This window comes from Heloderma suspectum, chromosome 6, assembly GCF_057233095.1.
Source record: "Heloderma suspectum isolate Gila_16-S chromosome 6, 16-S_ref, whole genome shotgun sequence".
NCBI classification, from domain to species: Eukaryota; Metazoa; Chordata; class Lepidosauria; order Squamata; family Helodermatidae; genus Heloderma; species Heloderma suspectum.
Genome location: NC_139463.1, coordinates 54,531,279 through 54,552,196, shown reverse-complemented (window position 1 = coordinate 54,552,196; position 20,918 = coordinate 54,531,279). Strand labels below are relative to the sequence as shown.

General features: G+C 48.4%; 1 protein-coding gene across 1 annotated transcript in view; it reads right to left on the bottom strand.

Annotated features, from left to right (window-relative positions):
• EFCAB13 (EF-hand calcium binding domain 13) overlaps positions 1–20,918 on the bottom strand; it is a 236,485-nt gene that overhangs the window by 14,102 nt on the left and 201,465 nt on the right. The window contains exons 56-62 of the mRNA XM_084808226.1: positions 15,665–15,769; positions 14,976–15,038; positions 11,876–11,980; positions 10,963–11,034; positions 6,509–6,593; positions 2,427–2,503; positions 1,391–1,534 (exon numbers count right to left, since the gene is read on the bottom strand). Coding sequence (XP_084664352.1) covers positions 1,391–1,534; positions 2,427–2,503; positions 6,509–6,593; positions 10,963–11,034; positions 11,876–11,980; positions 14,976–15,038; positions 15,665–15,769 — 651 coding nt within the window. The remainder of the gene's footprint in view (positions 1–1,390; positions 1,535–2,426; positions 2,504–6,508; positions 6,594–10,962; positions 11,035–11,875; positions 11,981–14,975; positions 15,039–15,664; positions 15,770–20,918) is intronic.

Here is a 20,918-nt window from a genome sequence, read left to right as displayed (position 1 = left end):
GGTCTACAAGGGAGGTGACTTGATCAAAAAATGAGATCAGATTTGTCTGGCAGGACTTGTTTTTTGACAAATCCATGTTGGCTTCGAGTAATCACGGCATTGTTGTCAAGGTGCTTCCAGATGGATTGCTTTATGATCTGCTCCAGAATTTTCCCAGGGATTGATGTCAGACTGACTGGTCTGTAGTTCCCAGGTTCCTCCTTTTTACCCTTTTTGAAGATAGGGACAACGTTAGCCCTCCTCCAGTCATCTGGCACTTCCCCTGTCCTCCATGATTTCTCAATGGAGAAATTTTCTCCATTTCTCCATTTATCATTTTACATGATGTACTCTGCATCTAAGTTAAATAAGCAGGGCGACAATATGCAGCCTTGTCGTATTCCTTTCCCAATTTTGAACCACTCGGTTGTTCTTACTGTTGCTTCTTGGATAGTGCTTAATCTCTAAACAGGGAATGCAGAGGCTTTAATCTCTGCGGGATATCACAAGTGTGTGCGGTATGGGAGGTTATAATTGCTCAGTGGTAAAAGAAAAGAATCCTGCATATGCCCAGAGGCACTCTTTATCTCACTCTTATTTTTGCTAACATTAGTGGAATGTAAATAAAGTTTAGTAATTCTAAATTGGTATATGTATGTGTATGTGTACACACATATTATATTATATTATATTATATTATATTACATGAGCACATGCAAAGTAGCCTATGCCCCAGATCTTTGAAGTACCTTTAGTGCTCCTGGTGCTGCCTATTAGTTCCTTTCAGGTTGTAAGGGCCACCTGAAAGGAAGCAGCCTGCAGTGTTGTTCCATCCCCTTCTCTTAGCAAGCGTTTTGCCAAAAGAAGGGAACTGATCAGATTTCACAGCAAAAGGGGCTTATTTGGAGGGTGAACTCCAGGGGTGAACGCCTTGAGAGGAAACTTCTCACCCCTCAAAATGGCACCTTTCCCTGCAAATAACGAAACTTTGATGCAGCTTTTGATGCATCTTACGAGTTTTAGAATAAAGCACTGAATTTGCCATGTTACTAGTATTTAATACTATTATTATCATTGTCTTTAGTATTATGAATATAGAGGTATCAATGCACACGGCACTGAACAGTTTTATAAGGAAACAAAACCCAGATACCTGCTTCAAAAGAGCCTATAGTTTTAACAGCAAGGATGATAGAGGATGGAAAGGGAGAGACAAGAGTGCTGCTCAAAACTAAAATTTGAAATTTATTTTTTTATATATTTGGAGGTTTTTTTGGAAAAAGCAAGCTGAATTTCAAGTTTGTGCAAAATTTCAGTTCAGTTCACGCTGGTGATTTGGATTTGTCCCCACTCCACCCAGGGTGGTGGTGTTGCAGAGCGTGCACGCACACGAGAGAGAGAGCGCGCTTACCATCTGTGTCGGCATACACCAGCTCATCAAAGGCTTCTTCCTCAGTTAAGCTGATTCCCAAATTATGGGCTGTAGTCCTGAGGGCTGAAAGGTCAATGTTGCCATCGAGGTCCTTGCTGAAGGTGTCATAAGCGTTGTGGAACGCTGTCCAGAGATATGGAGTGGGGGTGGGAGGAGGAGGTGAGACACAGGGGAGAACCAAAGACTGATTGATTTTGAGGGAGGATCGATGGGAGAAAGGAGGATTAAGCCCCTGCCCAGCAAATTTCTCCTGTAAATGCCCCACCCCCACATTTGCCTTCCCAACCCCATGTTCATTTCCTTCTACCCGTAGCGTACAGGCAAGGCATTGACCAAGTATGTATGCTTTCAGGGGAATTTTACATGTGACTTAACTTCTCCTAGATCGTGTTCCAGGACTGACTGAACTGCCATGGCTCCCTGCCCCAGGGCAATTCTGGAAACTGTTTTGGGAGGGCATTGACCATTATTTCTCCTAGAGCTACTACAGCTGGAGGAGTCGTCTTTCCGAGGTGTCACAGCACTATGGGAGGTGACTGACCAGCTGATTTAGAGCGCAGATCACCTGGCTGTAAGTCCCATGTCCAGCAAGAGGAAAGAAGGTAACCGAAGTTCCAGGCACTTGCAGAATCATTGCCAATGTGTGTGTAGCTATGGTCACATCTAAACAGGAGCCAAGCTCTGAATCCCCATAATATTATTTAGCACCACTTCAATGAGGCGTTTTCTGTTTTGGAGGTTGTTTCTTTGTTGCTGCCATTGATCATTCCTAGATGTTATGTTTGGAAGCATCCTAGGAGCCCCCTGGTCTCAGCCCCTGCCCTCCACTGCAACTGCCTCCCTCCTCAAGATTCCTTGCAGAGGAAGCAGTTTTAATTCAATCAGTTCAGGTTTGTAAGATCACCGGGGCCAGGGACCAGAGAATCTGCAATGGCTCACAGACTCATCACAGGAGGCTGTGCGCAGGGCTCTAAGAAGACTCAGCAGTTATATGGTTTGCAAGCAGGATAATTACCTTCCAACTGTGGCTTACTGAGGTCCTTCACTGTTTTGAATCTGACCATCCCAAAGGGAGACACGGAAGAGAAAAGTCTGCCCGAAGAAAAAAGAACATGGCACAATGTTGGTTTACTGACAGGCCCTGACTTCCGGTTTGGACAGGTAGAGTTTCAGTCATGTGCAGAAGGCTTACCTTTGTGCTGCGTGGATCTGGACTTGCATCTCTTTACCATATGCCCATATTATGTTTGACCTGTGACCTCCCACCTTGACTGGCCTAAATCAGACATTTCTGTGAACCAAAACATTTACAGGATGCTGTGTCAGGGTGGACACTGAGCCCATTGAATCCCAGAGTAGTTCTGATTCTGAGGAAGAGCAGTCGCTCCTGGGAGAGGAGCGCGCTCCTCTTTCCCAGGGCCACCAGCTGATGGAGATTCCTCCCACCGGCATTCCTAGCTTAGATAGCAGTCCTGGGAGTGACAGAGCATGGGAAGCAGACTTGATGGATGCACGTCGCTGACGCAGAGAGCAGCGCCAAATGGAGGGCGCGGAAGGGAGGCGTAGTGCCTGGTTGGCGTGCAAACAACGGTTGCGCCCAGAGGATCCAAGGGAAAAGGGGAGGGACTCTCCCTAGCCCTTAAGTTCAGGGTCTGCCAGTGATTCCCTTTCAAACGGGGACCAACTGTTCCAACGTAGGGCATAGGTACTCTGCTGCTCATATCTAGTTGCTAATAGTAGAGTTGTTAAGTTGTAAAGGAGGAATAAAGCTTTGAAAAGAATCCCTTTGTCTGTGTCTGGACTTGGCTACTGGATTAAACTAAGAGAGACCTCCAAGGAGTCCTTGACATGCTGGAAGTTGAGAGCTGCATCAAGTAAATGAGGTGTATTGTCGTTTTCATCAAAGTTTGCCTCTGGCTAAAGTTTATCTTTTGCTAAATAGAGATTATGTGATGGTTTAGAATCATAGAATCATAGAATAGTAGGGTGGGAAGGGGCCTATAGTACCAACGAATCCAACCCCCTGCTCAGTGCAGGAATCCAAGTCAGAGCATCCCTGACAGGTTGCTGTCCAGCCTCACCTTGTGTTGGAGAGCCCACCACCTGCCTAGGGAATTGGTTCCATTGTCATACTGCTCTGACAGTCAGGACGTTTTTCCTGATGTCCAGCCGGAATCTGGCTTCCTGCCACTTGAGCCCATTATTCCGTGTCCTGCACTCTGGGATGATCGAGAAGAGATCCTGGCCCTCCTCTCTGTGACAACCTTTCAAGTTTCCATGAACATCTTTGTCTTTGGGGGTTTCTCCATAAGCGATTTACTCTGAGGCAGCTGCGTGTTGAGGTTGTTAGGGATACATGATGCCGTGGCCATCCAGCAGACACCCCGGATCTTATCAGGGAAAAACTAGATTTCCTGAGATGGCTTAAAGTCCGATTCTTTTCCTCAAGTCAGGTTCTCGGTGGTAGAGTTGTTGGGTGCCCCAACCCCCGCACTGACCTCAGGGATGCTAGCCCTGCCCAGGGGTGTGCTTTTCACCGTGACCCCAGTCAAAGGCTGTTTCCTGTCCTTGTGTTTCCCATCACAAGCCAATTAGTGTCTACTCAGAAGTGACTCCCATGGTGCTCAATGAGGCTTGTCCTCTGAATGCCCATATCAGAATTTACAGAGATCTCTCTCAATTAAAATGGCAGTTTAAACCACAAATTCCCTAAAGGCTGTAAAGTGCGATCTCAAGGCTCAAATTCTCCATTGTTTGGTTTATTGCCTTAGGAAGTACTTCACACCTTCGCTATAGAGATCCTGTGCAGCATCGGGTTAGAAAGGGAGCTGGTTTCCCATCCCTGTGTCCCCTCCACATCTTTCCCAGCACAAGCATATGCGTGTCTACTCAGAACTAACTCCCATTGTGCTCAGTGAGGCTTGCTCCTGAAATGCAGGTGCATCTGAAGCTTCAGGGCAAAGGAGAAAGGGGGGGAAGCCTCTCTCATTGGTTGAGCAGCCCCTGCCAGTCAGATGCCGGGAAGTATGTTCTGAGAAGCCATTTTTACTGATGTGGAGCACTTGCTCGTGGAGCCCTGCATGGACCAAAGCTGATTCCTTTAAAAAAATCCAGTATTCCTCCATTCACTTCTCCTTCCGTTGTTGTGGAAACACCCCTTTTGTTAGAAGTAGTGAAACTACTAGCTGAGAGCCAGGACATTCCGTGAAAAACCAATGAACATAAACATTGCTATTGACAGATTTAATTGGGATTGTAGGAAAAACTACCTCAACTTTTGAACTACTACAAAGATGTTAAAGGAAGAACCTCTGAGATTTTTCCTGCAAGCTCTGGAATATGTCACCTAAAATCATGTATTCCAAAGTGAGTATATAAGTTATAGGATGGAACAAGAATTTATTTATTAAATGTATATCCCACTGTTCTGCCAAAAATGCTAGTTGAGACCCTCCCAAATTCACCACTCCATTTGTGGGCAGTGAAATGTGGAGTTGGGGGGTTGAGGTGGGATTTCACTGAATATTCCCCAGGGGTATGTAAATCGTTCTGCAGTTTCAAAGGGCTCCTCATTAACAGTGGCACAGCTACTTTCTTTCTTTCTGCCACCCAGAGTGGGGCTAGCAGCAGCAGCAGAGCTCCTGCGCTGGCAGCGAGGACCATTTTGTATCCCCAGTGCCCCGGATATAATGCCATTCTGGGACTTAGTGGGGTGAAATGGCAGCCTCCCTCCCCTCCAGCCCACCAATGCTCCATCGGGGTCATTTTGCAGAGGATACAAAATGGTGATGGAAGGAGCGGTGAGGGGAGGGAGCAGCAGGAAGCAGCGGTTTGGCACCCTACTTGCCCCCACCAACCAACTACTTGGTGCATCCTTCGAAGGTCAACTGGTGGAAAGGATTACTGCCGGGACCTCTCTTGGTTGCTTCCTTGGGTTTCCTCTTTGCTTCCACCTCAGTTGGCCAAGCCTTCCAGAAGGTTTGGCCAAACGGAAAGTGGTATTTGTAGATGACCCAAGATGATCATGGTCATCGCAGACCCCAGCAAGAGGAAACAGAAGGAAGCAGAGCACACAAACTGTTGCAAATCAGAGTGAACGTGTTTTGAGCCCTAGTTTTGAGCTCCTTCCCCATCCACTTTTCTTGCTGCGTGCGGCCCTGCATCAGGACTAGCCTGCGTGCACCGCCCCATATTAGGACAAACCTCCTCAAATCCTTTCTTTCCTCCCACACTCTTACAACATCAGCCCAAGCCTTTCTTTTCCTTCCCACGAGTGCTAGGGACTCCGGTTTACTTAAACTCCACTTCTTTGACATCTTCACACTCACAAGTCCATCCTAGATCAGCCCAGACTAATCACACATGTCCGCAGCCGAGCTTTAGGCACCGGAGCCCTGGGATTCAGCTGACAAGAAAACTAAACTACGTCCCCACAAAAGGGCTCTCTCTGCTTCTGCCTAAGTTTCTGGCATGTTGATGTATGTTATGCTTGTTTTCACTCCTCAGCACTCGGCCAAGTTAATTTCCCCTATTAATGAGAGTACATTTTAAATTCTTACTCGTTTTTAATACATTTCCCCTGTTCACCTTAGTGTGATAGATCTTAGCAGCAGCCGGAGCTGCTATTATTGCTATATCATTGCTAAATCATAAATCTCTTATTGCTAAATCATATTAATATTTCCCAGCATGGGTATCCCATGCTTCAGAGAGTTAAGAAGATGCCAGCAACATGGAATAAAACACAGCTAATGGGCATCCCAAAATCTGAGAAAGGTCTGTCCTCCACTGAACCATACAAATCAATTTCACTACTTAATATTGACCATAACATTTTATGTCAATACTTGTAGCTTATTTAAATAAGGTAATATATAACTATATCGATCAAGGCCAAGCAGGCTTAAAAAAACTGTTCAAAGGGTGTATCCAGTGCAGCATCAGCACAAGGGAGCTCTCCTGCTGCAGCCAGTGAGCCCCCTGAAAAGCCTCTCCTGAGGCATGGGGGTGGGGGGCTCTCAAAGCCCTGGGATATAGGGCAGAAGAAATCCGGGGAAATCAGGTGGATAAAACTTGCACAAGCAGACCCCCACTGACCTGCCTGGTGTTTGGGGATGGTGCTTCTCTGTTACCTTGGGCAATTTCAGCATCTTTGAATCTAACGTTTTACTCTGATATTTCCCTGTGGAGAAAAGGAAAACACACAACGGCTCAACGATGGCAATATCCCCAAGACCAGCAGAACACCTCAGTTTAATAGCCTCAGCATTGCTTTTCTTGGGTCTGGGCGAAGCCCCTCTGCCACAAAGACACGGAGGATGGCTGCCACCTATCTTAGCAGGTCCACGGTGTAATAAGACAGAATGCTAGACAACAAATTTAGACTAACGCTGTGCTGAAACGCCACCTGCCCTCCCGCAACTTCTTCATTTCCCTGCGAAAGAGGCAGTCACTCTTCTGCCTCTTTCATTGGGATGCTGAGGATTTTGGAGACATTTCTCAGGGCGCGGGGCTTCGCCGCTTCCCTCACCGTAAGGAGGTGGCCGCAGGGGGTGTCCGCGCGCGCGCTGTCTTTTACCGTTCCCCCCTCCCCGCCCTGGTTCTGTCCTTGCAGCCTCTCTGGCTGCTTGAGCTCCTTAGAAAGCTCCCTCAAGGACTGCAGCAGGTCTCCCTCCCTTGGGGCCTCCCAATGCTGCTGCCAGCTGAGCGCCTGAAAGCGGAGAGGGGGGTTGTTGTCATTCTTGCTGCTGCTGCTAAAAGGACTTTTAATGAAAGCCAAGCCAAGCCCTAATGCCTCTCTCAGCTTTCAGGCACTCAGCAGGGCAGCGGCGCAGGGAAGCCCCATGGGAGGAAGTCCTGACAGGGCTCCAGGGGCTTTTCCAAGAAGCTCAAGCAGCCGGAGAGGCTGCAAGGCGAGAACCCGGGAGAAATGGCAAAAGAAGGAGCACACACCCGCCCCAGCCCCCTCCTCACAGCAAGGGCGGCCCTGAAGCCCCGCGCCCTGGGAAATGTCCCTGGAATCCTCACCCCTTTCCACAATTTTCAGGTGCAGTTCGTTTTCGGCCCTCCCCCACCCGATGAATGGCCGAAAATAAACAGGTTGAAACATTTGGCACAGGGCTAATTTAAATTAGTTTGCAACTGATGTCATTGTCATGGATTTGTCCGAAGGATCCTGGGTATTATAATTCTTTGTCAGAGATTCCTAGCTAGTATTGTCGTCAATCATTCCTTGGCTGGGAGCCACGACTTATTCACATTGATAGTATAAACGTGCTTGCGCTAGTTTATTGCAGCTGAAGCTTTGCTAGGCAACAGCATCCGTATTAGCGGTATGAAGTGAACTGCGAAGGACGTGCACGCGCTCAGGAGAGGAGGCTGAACCGACTTAGCAGTATGACAATGAGTGAGGGTTAAAGAGAAGCAATGGAGAAGCCATGTTTGTTAGCCACGTGTCTACCTTGCTCCATCACTTCAGCTACTTTTCTCTCCAGCCTGGCTGAAATATTGGAAATGTACTAGGCTTGGAGAAAAACACCTAGCAACGTTGTGCGGAGAGGTAAAGCAGGGAAGGAGTCAAGTTCCATCATCTTTATTCCCCTTTTGATGAAAAAACTGGCCCCACGTCTAAGGCTGTTCAGTGAGCTTCACGGCCAAGCACTGACCCCACTTGTTCAAAAGCATCATGGGACTGGAGTAGGTGCCACAATCAAGCTGGTAAGGGGATGCCTAGAAGGCCACTCCGTTTGATGCCTGCTCCTCACAAACACGCGCGTGCCAGCGGCTTTGCAGGTTACTGACAGTGCCCCAACGCAGGAGCAGCCCTGAGGGGAAAGTCCTGCACGTCCCGGGAGGACAGTGCCAAGAGGTTTCCTCCTGGGACGAGGCTGGAACTCCAAGCCCAACAGCAGCGGAGGCGAGAGGCGAGAGCGCCGTGCAGCTGGGAGTCTGTTGCTTCCTCCCAGCTCTTCAGTGGAACCAGGAAATATTGGGGTGGGGAAAGAGAGGGGACAAGCACATTTCCATTAGGGGGCAGTTTTGTCCCACATATTTGGTTTCTGAAAGAGAACTAAGGATATACACTTCACATTAATGCTCCTGTCCTAAACGTGTATTATCAGAGGTAAGTCTTATTGATTTTGAGGGAGTTAAATTTCAAGTAAGCTTAGAGTTGTAGTCTTATTTTAATTTTCAATTTATGATTATGTTGTAATTTATGTGAGCACAGTGCCTTTCCTTCAAGTAACTGCAGGCGTCTAGAAATGGGGGGCGGGGTGTCATGCTACTTGCCTGGGAGGGTGCTTGCCTCTCCCTCAAGCCACCTATGAATCCCTTGCATTTCTTTTTTCCTTCTTCCTATACCACTCCTAGAAAAACACTATGCCTTTCAAATTTGAGGGGGCTTCTACGTAGCAACAGCACAGTCCATAGGATTGCACCCTAAGGCACTTTTTTCTTATGGCACCCCAGTTGTGATGAGCAAGCATGGTGACCGGGGGAAATTCAGTTCTGGTGCCATGTTTACCCCTGACAGCCACATGGGGCATCAGGGACTTAAGTACCATGTATACTTGGACTATGGAAATCAATCTTACTGTTGATCGTTTGAAATTGTTTTAGATATATGTGTCTCTGTGTGTTGTCTGTTTATGTTTGCTTGTACATGGTTTTTATAATGTATTTTTAAGGTTTTAATCTTTGTAACCCACTCAGAGAGCTTCAGCTATTGGGTGGTATAGAAATGCAATAAATGAATGAATGAATGAAATATACATGAAGTAACCCCTAAAAGGCTTGCTTTGCATACTAAGTTCTTACCACAAGACAGCTGCTCTTCAACTCTGCTGGAGGGTTTTTAGCCTATAGGTATTAACACCTTTAAAATCATCTTTGAAGTCAGGACATTGTGACCTGTAACAGTCTCTTATGTACCCTGGACAACCAGTAACCCTTAGAAATAGTGAGGAACAAAGATTCTAGAGGATGTGGGCAGTCAGATTCAACCCTTCAGGACCCTGGACAGGTCACTGGGAGCTGACCACCTGCCCAAACCGTCTTGCCTCCAGCTGAGCCCTTTTATCTCCACTGATGCTGATTATTCCCTCATATTCCACTCCCTTGCTGAGGAGTGGAGAGACGACTAAGAGACGCACATATAAAAACCACAGTGAAATCCCAATTAATAAACATATTTCCTTGCTAAATATTATTCTATGGAGCTGATAGGTTGTGTCATACACATATATGATTTCCTGTTTAAAAGTGTACCTTTGCTATACCACAGGGGTGGGAACCTGTGCCCTTCCAGATGTTGTTGGACTCCAACTTCCATCAGCCCCAGATAGCATGGCCAATGGTCATCCAGCAACAACTGAAGGGCCACAGGTTCTTCATCCCTGCTATGTGAGATGGTGGGGACAACGATCAGGGGAGGTCTCTTTCCTTCACGTCCTGCATATGAGCTCCTCAACAGCCATCTGCCTAGCTATTTGCTCCTCAGTGACCATTTGCTGGAAACAGTGAACTGGGACTGATGGATTGTTTGACTGATTTAGCAAGGCAATTCTTACAGCTAAAGTATTGTGTGGAAAGGTGGTAACCAAATTGCAAATCTCTGCTCAGTCTTGAAGTTCATTAGAAGACTTTGGGCCCATCGCTCTATTTCATCCTAAAGAGTGACACATTAGTAGATTTGTGAATAAATAAATGATGAAAATGTGTGTAGAGATATACAAGTATTACAGAAATGAGGAAAAAATATTTCTAGACTTCCTGATACCTTGGTTTAGGCATATTAGAAACAACACAAAAATAAGAAAATAAATTTGGGAAGTAAAATTCTCTTAGGGCTAAACTACATGCTACATTGAATGAGTAACATGTAGCTGATCTTAACTTTTTTTTTCCTGTTAGTGTAAGTGTGTGGCCTCCCGATATTGTTTCCTGAAAATCCTGATCAGATCACATTTAAGTGACTTCACCTGGAATGTCTTAACAATTTCATTTTTGCAGCCTTAAGGACATACTAAACCAACAAAATAGGTGTGACCAATCAAGGTTGTAGGGACAAACTAGTAAAATTAATATCATTCATAAGGTCACCATTTAAGTCACAAGCTTTATAGTACTGGAATATTAAAGGGATGACAGATTTTGACATGGGATGAATATAAAAATTAATAGACTAATTTTCAGTAAGTTAAATAGATATTATTGTCTTAGCCATGAAACATGGCATAACATTCTGTAATTCCTTTTCTTATTTTTCTTTCTTAAGCTGTTTACTTTGATGTACGCTATTTTTAAAGGAATTTATATTTTAAACCCTGGAAGATGTGCATTTTAGGATGCTTAAATCTAGACCTGTTCTCCCTTTCTATACCTGCATGGAATGATCACAGAATGCATGCAGCCCTATTCATATGCCTGACAGCCACGATTCATACAGGTCCTTGCCTATCAGCAGCCCCTCTCCACTCCTCCCTCCCTCTTCATTTACCACCAAGCACTTCTCTATCTCCTCCTTTCCAATTTCAAAAGGTAAAACTCACCTTCAGTGTTGGAGAGGGTCAAAGTGGCATTGCAAGCCGTTATGAAGTCTTTCAAATTCACCGTCCCATCTTCTGCAAGGCAAAAAGTGTGGATGTGAAACCCCATTGCAGAGAAATACAAAAACAGCACAATTCAATACAGCATCCTTCCAGATGAAGAACAAAGTTGCATAGTGGTCCCTCATGAAGAATTTCATTATAGTCTTCTTCACAAACTGATCAAATGCATTTTTAGTTCACCAACATGGACCCAACAATCCCCAGAGCAGATTACGAAAATAAAAGGGACTCTTAAACAGAATATTTTAAAATTCCAATTAAAACAAAACCTATGTCATTTAAACAAATTTAAAATCAGAATCCAAACCATTTAAAAACAGCAGCAAGAAGTAAAATGCCCTTCACTTAGCTCAAAACTGACAATCCACTCCACCCTCCGAATTCTTGTTGATACCTAGATACTTTTTACCAGTCTCTAGGAGGTGGGGACAGAGCTGGCCTAGCAAGTGTGCTTGGGGAGGCCTTTTGAAAATGAAGGCAGCACTGGCTGGAGCCTGTTTGGTTGCAATATTCTGCCTCTGCAGAAAATACAAAGCCAGCTCCATCTGTAATGTTTCCTACTTCTTGTGGACAGACTGTTCTCGTGGATGAAATGTGAACAGTCCCATTACACGTTCACAATTAACGACAATGGTGGTGGGTGCGTGGTGCACCTTGAGAAAGATTTGTGCCCTCTGCATCCCCCATCAGAGCGGTTGATGAATATGCCACAAAAGGGCCATCCAGGCCATGGTTTAAAAGGCTGGATCACCCAACGTGATGTGCAGATGTGAAGGCTTGGGGAGGCAAATATAAGACCTGCCTAATGAAGAAATGGTCTAATGAAGAAGACAAGACAATGGAACACACTCACTATTAAGTGTTGTCTGCCTCAGCGCATCCTGCAGCTCTTCCAGGGTTAAGTAGATCCCCATGCCACCCAGGACAGAGTCCAGGTTGCGAACATCCACTTGTTTGTCTTTTAATAAAAGAAAATAAGTTTGGGGTATGTGTGGATCGAGCATCAATGAAATTCACCATACTAATTGTGCAAAACGATTTGTGCAAAATGATTTACCTCATTTGGCCCCATAACAATAACTATTGTCCCCCATTTTATAGATGAGGAACACTGAGGCTGAGCCACAGAGTCATGATTAAGCAGGAGTTTTGACCCAATTCTCTCAGTCCCACATCTAAGCCTGCATCCACTAAGCCCCCTTGGCTTTTCCACCTGGCTCTTCCTAAAAGTATTAAACCCAGAAAGGGCAATGAGCAGCTCACAACTTTCTCAAACTGGGGAGAGGTAACGAGTGGGGTATCGCAGGGCTCAGTCCTGGGCCCAGTGCTCTTCCACATTTTTATTAATGACTTGGAGGAGGAGGTGCAGGGAATGCTGATCAAATGTGCAGATGACACAAAATTGGACGGGGTAGCTAATACCCAGGAAGACAGAAACAAAATTCAAAGTGATCTTGATAGACTGGAGCCCTGGCCAGAAAACAACAGAATGACATTTAATAGGGATAAATGCCAAGTTCTGCACCTAGGAAAAAGAAACCAAATGCACAGTTACATGATGGGGGATACGTGGCTCAACAACACTACAAGCGAGAAAGATCTTGGAATTGTTGTCAATCACTAGCTGAAGATGAGCCAACAATGTAATGTAGCTGAAAAAAAGGCAAATGCTATTTTGGGCTGCATTAATAGAAGCATAGGTTCCAAATCCTGGGAAGTACTAGTTCCCCTCTACGCTGCACTGGTTAGGCCTCATCTGAAGTATTGTGTCCAGTTCTGGGCACCACACTTTAAGAAGGATGCAGACAAACTGGAGAGGGTTCAGAGGAGGGCAACAAAGATGATCAGAGGACTGGAAACAAAGCCCTATGAAGAGAGACTGAAAGAACTGGGCATGTTTAGCCTTGAGAAGAGAAGAGTGAGGGGAGATAGGATAGCGCTCTTCAAGTACTTGAAAGGTTGTCACAGAGAAGAAGGCCAGGATCTCTTCTTGATCATCCCAGAGTGCAGGACACGGAATAATGGGCTCAAGTGACAGGAAGCCAGATTCCGGCTGAACATCTGGAAAAACTTCCTGACAATGGAACCAATTACCTAGGGAGGTGGTGGGCTCTCCCACACCGGAGGCCTTCAAGACGAGGCTGGACAGCCATCTGTCAGGGATGCTCTGACTTGGATTCCTGCATTGAGCAGGGGGTTGGACTCGATGGCCTTGTAGGCCCCTTCCAACCCTACTATTCTATGATTCTATGATTCTAAGATTCTAAAAGCATTAGACGTCTACTCCATGTTTTGCCACATGGCTCACAATCTGAAAACACAATCCCAAGTGAGAAAGAGAAAATGATGCAGCCAGCCTTTGCCATAGTGTTATTTACATCAGGTAAATAACACCAAAGATTCCCTGCAGAAATCATCTAGCATTAGTTAACCTTCCCTCCCAGTTTACAAACATGCAAATTTAAACGTCTAACAGCACATTTACATCCCATCTTATGCAGACTTGCTTGGAAGTAAGACCTGCTTTACTCCCAAGTATAAGACTGCAGCCTAGCACCAGTTTGAACTGTAAAGCTGCTCCTCCAAGGATATTTCTACATTAAGCAAAAAGCCCACAAAAACCCACATCCTTTCCGGAGCAGCTTCCTGCTTTCGGTCTCTGCAGGATCAGGAAGGGCTTCTTTACACGTGGTTTGAACTAAGGGAGTGCCTCCCTCCCTCCCTGGCATGTGTGCAAAGGGGTGGTGGGAGTCTTGTTTTCATAGATTAACTTTTGCTGTTTTCTCGCAGCCCCCAGGAAATCTCTGACTGACTTCTGAGTAGACATAAAATGTAAGATTGTGCTGTAAGTCTGCAACCCTCGGCACACTTATGTGGGCATAAGCCACATTGAACTCAATGAGACTTACTTCTGAGTAGACATAAGAGCACCCTGTAAGTCTGCAACCCTCAGCACACTTACTTGGGAGTAAGCCCCATTGAACTTAACAGAGTGCTCTGAAACAACAGAGGACGTTGCTTCTGAGCTTGGTGGGGTGGGGGATCAGATGCGTCTCCCTTCGTTGCAGGGAGGCATTTTACCCTCTTCTCCCTCCAGCTGAGAAATGCAGAGGCAGGAGACGCAATTGGCATGCGATTCTTTCCCTCGCTCCTGTCAAATCTTATCCTGACCGTGCCCCCAACAACTGAAAAAACACCCACAGCTGGCAGACTCAGCGGTTTCTTCTGCTATTGGAGAATTTCACGGGGAGATCATGGCACTCCTGTTCCATGGGGCTGGAAAAAATACCACATTTTGTGTTTGGGGAAAACACAAGATAGGCTGGAGGAAATGGCGAGAGACACTGTGGAGGGTAACAACATCCTGTAAAGAGCCCGCAAACTTCCGAGAGAGAGAGCCATCTCAGTAGCAGAATAAAAGCTCCGTGTGATGAACCCCCAAGGGTGGGGATTTCTCTGTCCTGCCTTATCAATACCCTTTTTTTGTACATGACCCCCTCCTCCTCTTTCTCCTAACTCCAACTGGCTCTAACATCGGCTAGGAGAAGAGAGGGGAAGCGGAGGCACACAAGTGTGTGCGCTCTTTTACTCTGCCTTACACGGCTCTGTTGCAGCGCCTTCAGTCCTCATGTGGCTCAGCAGCAGGGCTTTGCATCGCTCCTCCACTCATATTTCATTCTTTCTACCACATCTGAGACTACCAGAGTGGGAAAATCCTTCTCCTCCCACCCCTCCCCAGTGTGCTAAGTAAGTGGTAGGAATGAAACTGCAAGAAAGGCCTTGGTAGGAGGGAAAGAGGGGTGGTGGTGGGGAGGGGTGGCAACTTCGCTGGGAGGACATTTGGGATGAAATCGGTGTGGCCCTATGTGCCTGCCTGGGTTACAGAGCCCCTATGGCTTAGCCCAGAAGTTATCTGCAACCTCCCCATTTTCCCTTTAAGGGTTAAAACTCACCCTGAAAACTGGGAAGACCCTGGATAGCCCACATGAAGTCCTTCAAATTCACAGTCCCATCCTCTGTAAGGCAAAAAAAACCAAGAATAGGCTGGATGGGAAAGGCAGCATCACGGGGCGCGGGGGGGGGGCTCTGACTATGAGGAATTCCCTCTTCTCATCCAGCACAGCAATCCCCAAGAAGAACCATCTCATTGCTGAGGCTCATTTCACGATTCCCCCTCTGCCCTCTCATCCAGAAGCCTTCTGTGGCTTCTCTGGCTAGTTCAGCAACAGTGTCTGAGTGGAAGAACAGTAGGCTGCTTATCCCTTTCCCCCATTGTAGATGTTTTTTCAAAGCTCAAAATCACCCTGCCGAAGCTGCTTTTTCACCTGTGGGGGAAAAATATGATGATATGGGGACCTTGTTGTTTTTCTTCCTGTGGGTGAAAAGCAGCCTCGGAAAGGTGATTTTTTGAGTTGACAAATGACCCTGAGGAAAGGGCAACACAGCCTCTTCGCACACACCCTTCCTCCACTCAGATCTGCAGCCTCCCAAGGCTGCTCTGGGTTAAAACAAAGAAAGAGAAGGTCTCGTGGTGCTTCATGGTGCATGTAGTTTGAACCTCAGGTATGATCCATCAGTGGTGGCGAGGAATTCCCAGGAACATGATCCAGTGAAGAAGATGAGACCACTGGCACCCACTCACTATTGAGCGTTGTCTGCTTGAGACCCTCCTGCACCTCCTCTGGGGTCAAAGGAAGCCCCACGCCAGCCAGGAAAGAGTCTAACTTGCTGACATCTGCCTTTTTGCCTTGAACAGAAAGCAGGGGCGGGGGGGGTGAATAGGCATGAATTAATACTCATTAGTTGAGTTGTTAATTCTAGTGTTTATTGCTTCCACATCAATTCTACCGCAATTTCAGTGTATTTTCCACTTTACCTGTCCAACAGCTACTTCCACTCACCCCATTGTGATTTTCTGACCATCATATTACGATTCCTTTTCTCACCACGAATTTCTGTTCCCTGCGCATCACGGAGGCCGTTCCACACTTCAGGGATGGCGCTGCCCCCGAAGCATGTAGGCGAGGTCCACTTCTAAAATGTTACCCCTCCGGGGGGAAGAGCCAACCAACTTCCCAGACTGGACTGAGAAAGCAAGACCACCCCTCAACCCCTACAGGTGGAACCAAACCCATGCACGATCAGACACAGCAGATGCACCAACTAGACTAGTAAACTAGAACAATAAGTGTGAACGTCCGTGTGCAGAGATCACAAAACACACACGCACGTAGCAGAAATGCAATTCAGCCCTCCGGGGACTCCCAGGAGGCCCTATCTAGCACCTGCACATGTAGGATGCTGGCAGAAGCCTCTAGAAAGAATATGACTAATCCTAGAAGAGAAGACCTGGGCAGAACGTCCTTTGTGACGCTCAGAGAACAGAAATCCATGGTAAGAAAATTCTGTTTTCTCCTGCACCTCATGGAGAGCATTCCACACCTCTGGATACAGCAGAGCAATAAAAAGAACAGGGTGGGGAGGGGCTTCCAAGGACCAGACTGGCCTACACTACCACCTCCTGCAAGATCTTATGGCCAAAAAACACTGAAACAGAAGTAAATTTATCAGTTCTATAGTGTATTGAAACTGTATGCACAGAAGCCCAAGTGAAAAAGCCCTGCAACGGGGAAATTTCCCCTAAAAGCAGCAGAGGCTCCGCCTCCCCTAGGCAGATGTGCCTTAATCCCATCAGGAGGCCTGACAGGCCTGGACAAGACGTTCCCTTGCCCATCTGGAAATGGCAGAGGTAAAAACCTTATTTCCCACAGAAAAAGCCACACATAGCGCTTTTCTGTACCTGTGACATTCTGTCGAGGTGGCTCAACGGGCAGCCAACTTATGCCAACTCCAGTCCTGGGGATGGGAGGGTTTAGGGCAAAAAGAAGGAAGAGACAGTTTGTAAGGAGCGCCCTAGCTGCCTCTTGCAGTCCCCACCAATAGCCAACTCAGGACACAGACGACGAGGATTCTTTCCAAGGCTTTATTTCTTTATGACTCTTTCAGATACTAATCACTAGCGACAAAGCAAGGAACTGCACTGGGTAGATGGCAGAGTAGCCTAAGCTCCAGGTAAGGCAGTTGGTCCCCGTTTGAAGGAGAACCACGGGAAGACCCTGAACTTATGGGCTAGGGAGAGATCCTCCCTCTTTCCCTTGGGTCCTCGGGACGCGACCGTCGTTTGTGCGCCGAGCGAGCGCTACGCCTCCTTTCAGCGCCCTCTATCTGTCGCCGCTCCCTGCATCTGTGCTGAGCGTCCAGCAAGCCCCCCTCCAGTGCTCTCTCACTGCCAGGGTCACTATCTATCCCAGGAATGCTGGCAGGAGGAATCCCTGCCAGCTGCTGTGCTTGTGAGAGATGAGCGAGCTCCTCTCCCACGGATTGCTGTTCCTCCTCAGAATCAGAACTGCTCTGGGGCTCTATGGGCTCAGTTTCCACCCTGACATCATCCCCGCTCCCGTGAGGCCCCCCCTCGTGCTCCCCCCCTGGGGCCCCGGGTTTGTGGAAGCGCCTCAGCAGCAACGGAGCATGCACATTTTCCGCGGGTTCCCAGGATCGCTCATCTGGCCTGTCCCCTTTCCAATCCACCAGATATTGCAGGCGGCCGCGAGAAAGGCAGGAGTCCAGGAGGGGGGAGAGCCAGGCGAAAAGCAACAGGGTTAATCTGGGCTGTAATCTGGAAAGGCCCCATGCGGCGAGGCGCGAGCTTCCTTGCGGGCGAGTGAGAGGGGAGGTATTGGGTGGACAACCAAACCCAGTCCCTTGGTTGTAGAGACAGACCCGGCTGGTGCCACTGGTCCGCAGAGGGCTTGTAGGCTGTCTTGGCTTGCTCGAGGGAGTCCCGTAAGAGGTGGTGTACCGCTCACAACTCCTCTAAAAAGTCATGGGCTGCCGGCACCGAAGAGGGAGCTAGGGTGGACGGGAAAGCCTTGGGGTGGTAACCAAAATTGGCAAAAAATGGAGTTTGGCGGGTGGAAGCATGGCAGGCATTGTTATAAGCAAATTCTGCGAGAGACAGCAAGGAAAACCAGTCATCTTGCTGGTAATTGACATAACAGCGCAAATATTGCTCCAGAGTCGCATTGGTACGCTCGGTCTGACCGTCCATCTGTGGATGGTGGGCAGAGGAAAGACGGAGCGTCACATGGAGAAGCCCAAGTAGTTCCCTCCAGAAATGGGCAGTGAATTGGGCCCCCCTATCCGAAATGAGACCCTCGGGCCATCCGTGGAGCTGGAAAGCATGCGCCAAAAAAAGCTCTGCCATCTCCGTGGCTGTGGGCAACCCAGAGCAGGGGATGAAATGGGCCATCTTAGAAAACAAATCCACCACCACCAGAATAGTGGTCTTACCGTGTGAGCGAGGCAAGTCAGTGATGAAGTCAAGGGAGAGCAGTTTCCAAGGTCCTGAGGGGATAGGCAAGGGGTGAAGCAAGCCTATGGGCTTGCCTGAGGGGGCCTTCGCCCGCTGGCAGGTTGGGCAGGAGGCGACATAAGTCTTGATGTCCCGACACACACGAGGCCACCAAAAATCCCACGTCACTCCGTGCAGGGTCTTGGCGAAGCCAAAATGCCCAGCGGTGGGGGAGTCGTGGCACTGATGGAGGACCTTCTCGCGGAGGGGTCTAGAAGGCACATAGACCCGGCCGGAATGGTAAAGCAGGCCACCTCGCAAAAAGAAGGGGGTAGAGTGGGGGAGGCCAGAGGCCAGCCCCAATTCCTCCACTTTTGTGTGGACAAAAGCATCCTGAGCCTGTTCAGGGTGAATAAGTTCCTCCTAAGAGTGAGGCACCACAGCTGCCGCCAGGCTCTGGGGGGGAAGAATCAGAGGAGGAGGATTTCCCTCACCCCCTGGCTGGAGGTCCGGCTTACGAGAAAGAGCCTCTGCTTGTAGGTTGTCGGAGGCCTTCACATGGCAAATCTTAAGGTGGAACCGGGGGGAAAAAAAGCGACCACCTAATCTGCCGCTGGTTTAAGGCACGGGCTGTCTGAAGATGTTCGAGGTTGCGATGGTTGGTTCTAACTTCGACTGGGTGCGGTGCCCCCTTCAGGAGATGACGCCAGGTCTCCAAAGCGGACTTGATGGCCAACAGTTCCTTCTCCCAAATGATATAATTCCTCTCAGACATGTTCAGCTTCCTGGAGTGGTAGGCGCAGGGTTGCAACCTGCCGCCCACCCAATCTGGCTGAAAAAGCACCGCCCCCACCGCTAAGTCAGAGGCATCAGTTTGCACTACAAAAGGCTTCCTTGGGTCAGGATATAACAGGATCGGCTCAGAACTAAAAAGCTTCTTAAGTTCCTCGAAAGCCTGTTGGGCAGATGCCGTCCAATGAAAAGGAGATTTCCTGCCCTTAAGGAGGTCCGTGAGAGGAGATGTCAGCCAAGCAAAGCTGGGCAGGAACTTTCTGTAAAAATTTGCAAACCCCAGAAAACGTTGCAAGTCCTTCTTGGTGGATAGAGCCTGCCAGGAGAGGACAGCCTGGACCTTTGCAGGATCCATCCTGATACCGTCAGCTGAGATAATGTAGCCAAAATAGTCCAAAGAGGTTAGGTCAAACTCACATTTCTCCAGCGTGGCATAAAGATGGTGCTCGCAGAGGCGCTGGAGGACGGCGGAGACATGGTGCTGATGGGCGTGGGGGTCCTCAGAAAATATAAGTAAATCATCGAGATACATAATGAGGAAAGTGTCCAAATAGTCCCGGAAGATGGCATTCATAAAATGCGAAAACGGAGGGGCGCAGGCAAGCCCAAATGGCATCACTACGTATTCATACACTCCGTACCAGCTGCCGAAACTGGTCTTCCACTCATCTCCCTCCTGGATGCGAATCAGATTGTAGGCGCCACGCAGGTCCAACTTTGTGAAAATCTTGGCTTGCCCCAAGCACTCCAGCATCTCCGGTATGAGGGGGAGGGGTACTTGTCGGGGATCAAGACCGAATTCAATGCTCTGAAATCGTGCACCAGGCGGAGTTCTCCCGATTTTTTTCCGCACAAACATGGTAGGGGCACAGGCGGCGGAGGAGGAGGGGCGAATGAAGCCACGTCTGAGGTTTGTGTCCAAAAACTCCCGCAGAGCTCGAACTTCCGGCTCCGACATCGAATACAGCCGGCCAGCGGGGATGGTCGCCCCCGGAATGAGGTTAATGGCACAGTCAAAAGGGCGGTGCGGGGAAAGCTGGTCGGCCTCCTTCTTGTCGAAAACATCCCGAAAAGCTGCATACTTCTCTGGGAGGATGACGGTAGCTGAAGGACTGCCAGAAGCAGACAAGGAGGGGGAGGAAAGGGTTAAGGCCTGGGCTGGGACTGGCGCCTGTGTCAGGAGGCAATGCTCCTGGCAGTAGGGAGACGCAAACTCCACTTGCTGAAGCCCCCAAGAAATCTGAGGGTTGTGCTTAGAGAGCCAGGAAACACCCAGCACGATTGGGTATTGGGGAACCTTGGCCAAGTGAAACTGAATCTGCTCAACGTGGGACTGGGCACGCAGAGTGAGTGGAGCTGTAATCCAGGTCACCGCGCCCGAAGAAAGAGGACGTCCATTGATGGTCTCCACTGCCAAGGGGGCAGAAAGGGGCAAGGTAGGAATCTTGTGGAAGAGGGCGAAGGTTTCATCCATGAAACTGGTCGTAGCCCCCGAGTCCACTAAAGCTAGGGCCTCCACCCCACCCCACTGGGAGGAGCGGAGGTGAACATGCAACAGCGGGTGGGGGGGTTGGGGAAGGCACCCAGCCGGTGGGGAACCGACCCCCACACTGGAGGCCCCCAACAAGCCTGGGGACGAGGAGAAGGAGGGGGGTGAAGGAGAGGAGGAGGAGGCAGTGGGGCTGTGGGTCTAGCGTGGCAGGTCTTGGCGAAATGTCCCAGCTTTCCACTCCAAAAGCATCAGCGCTCTGCG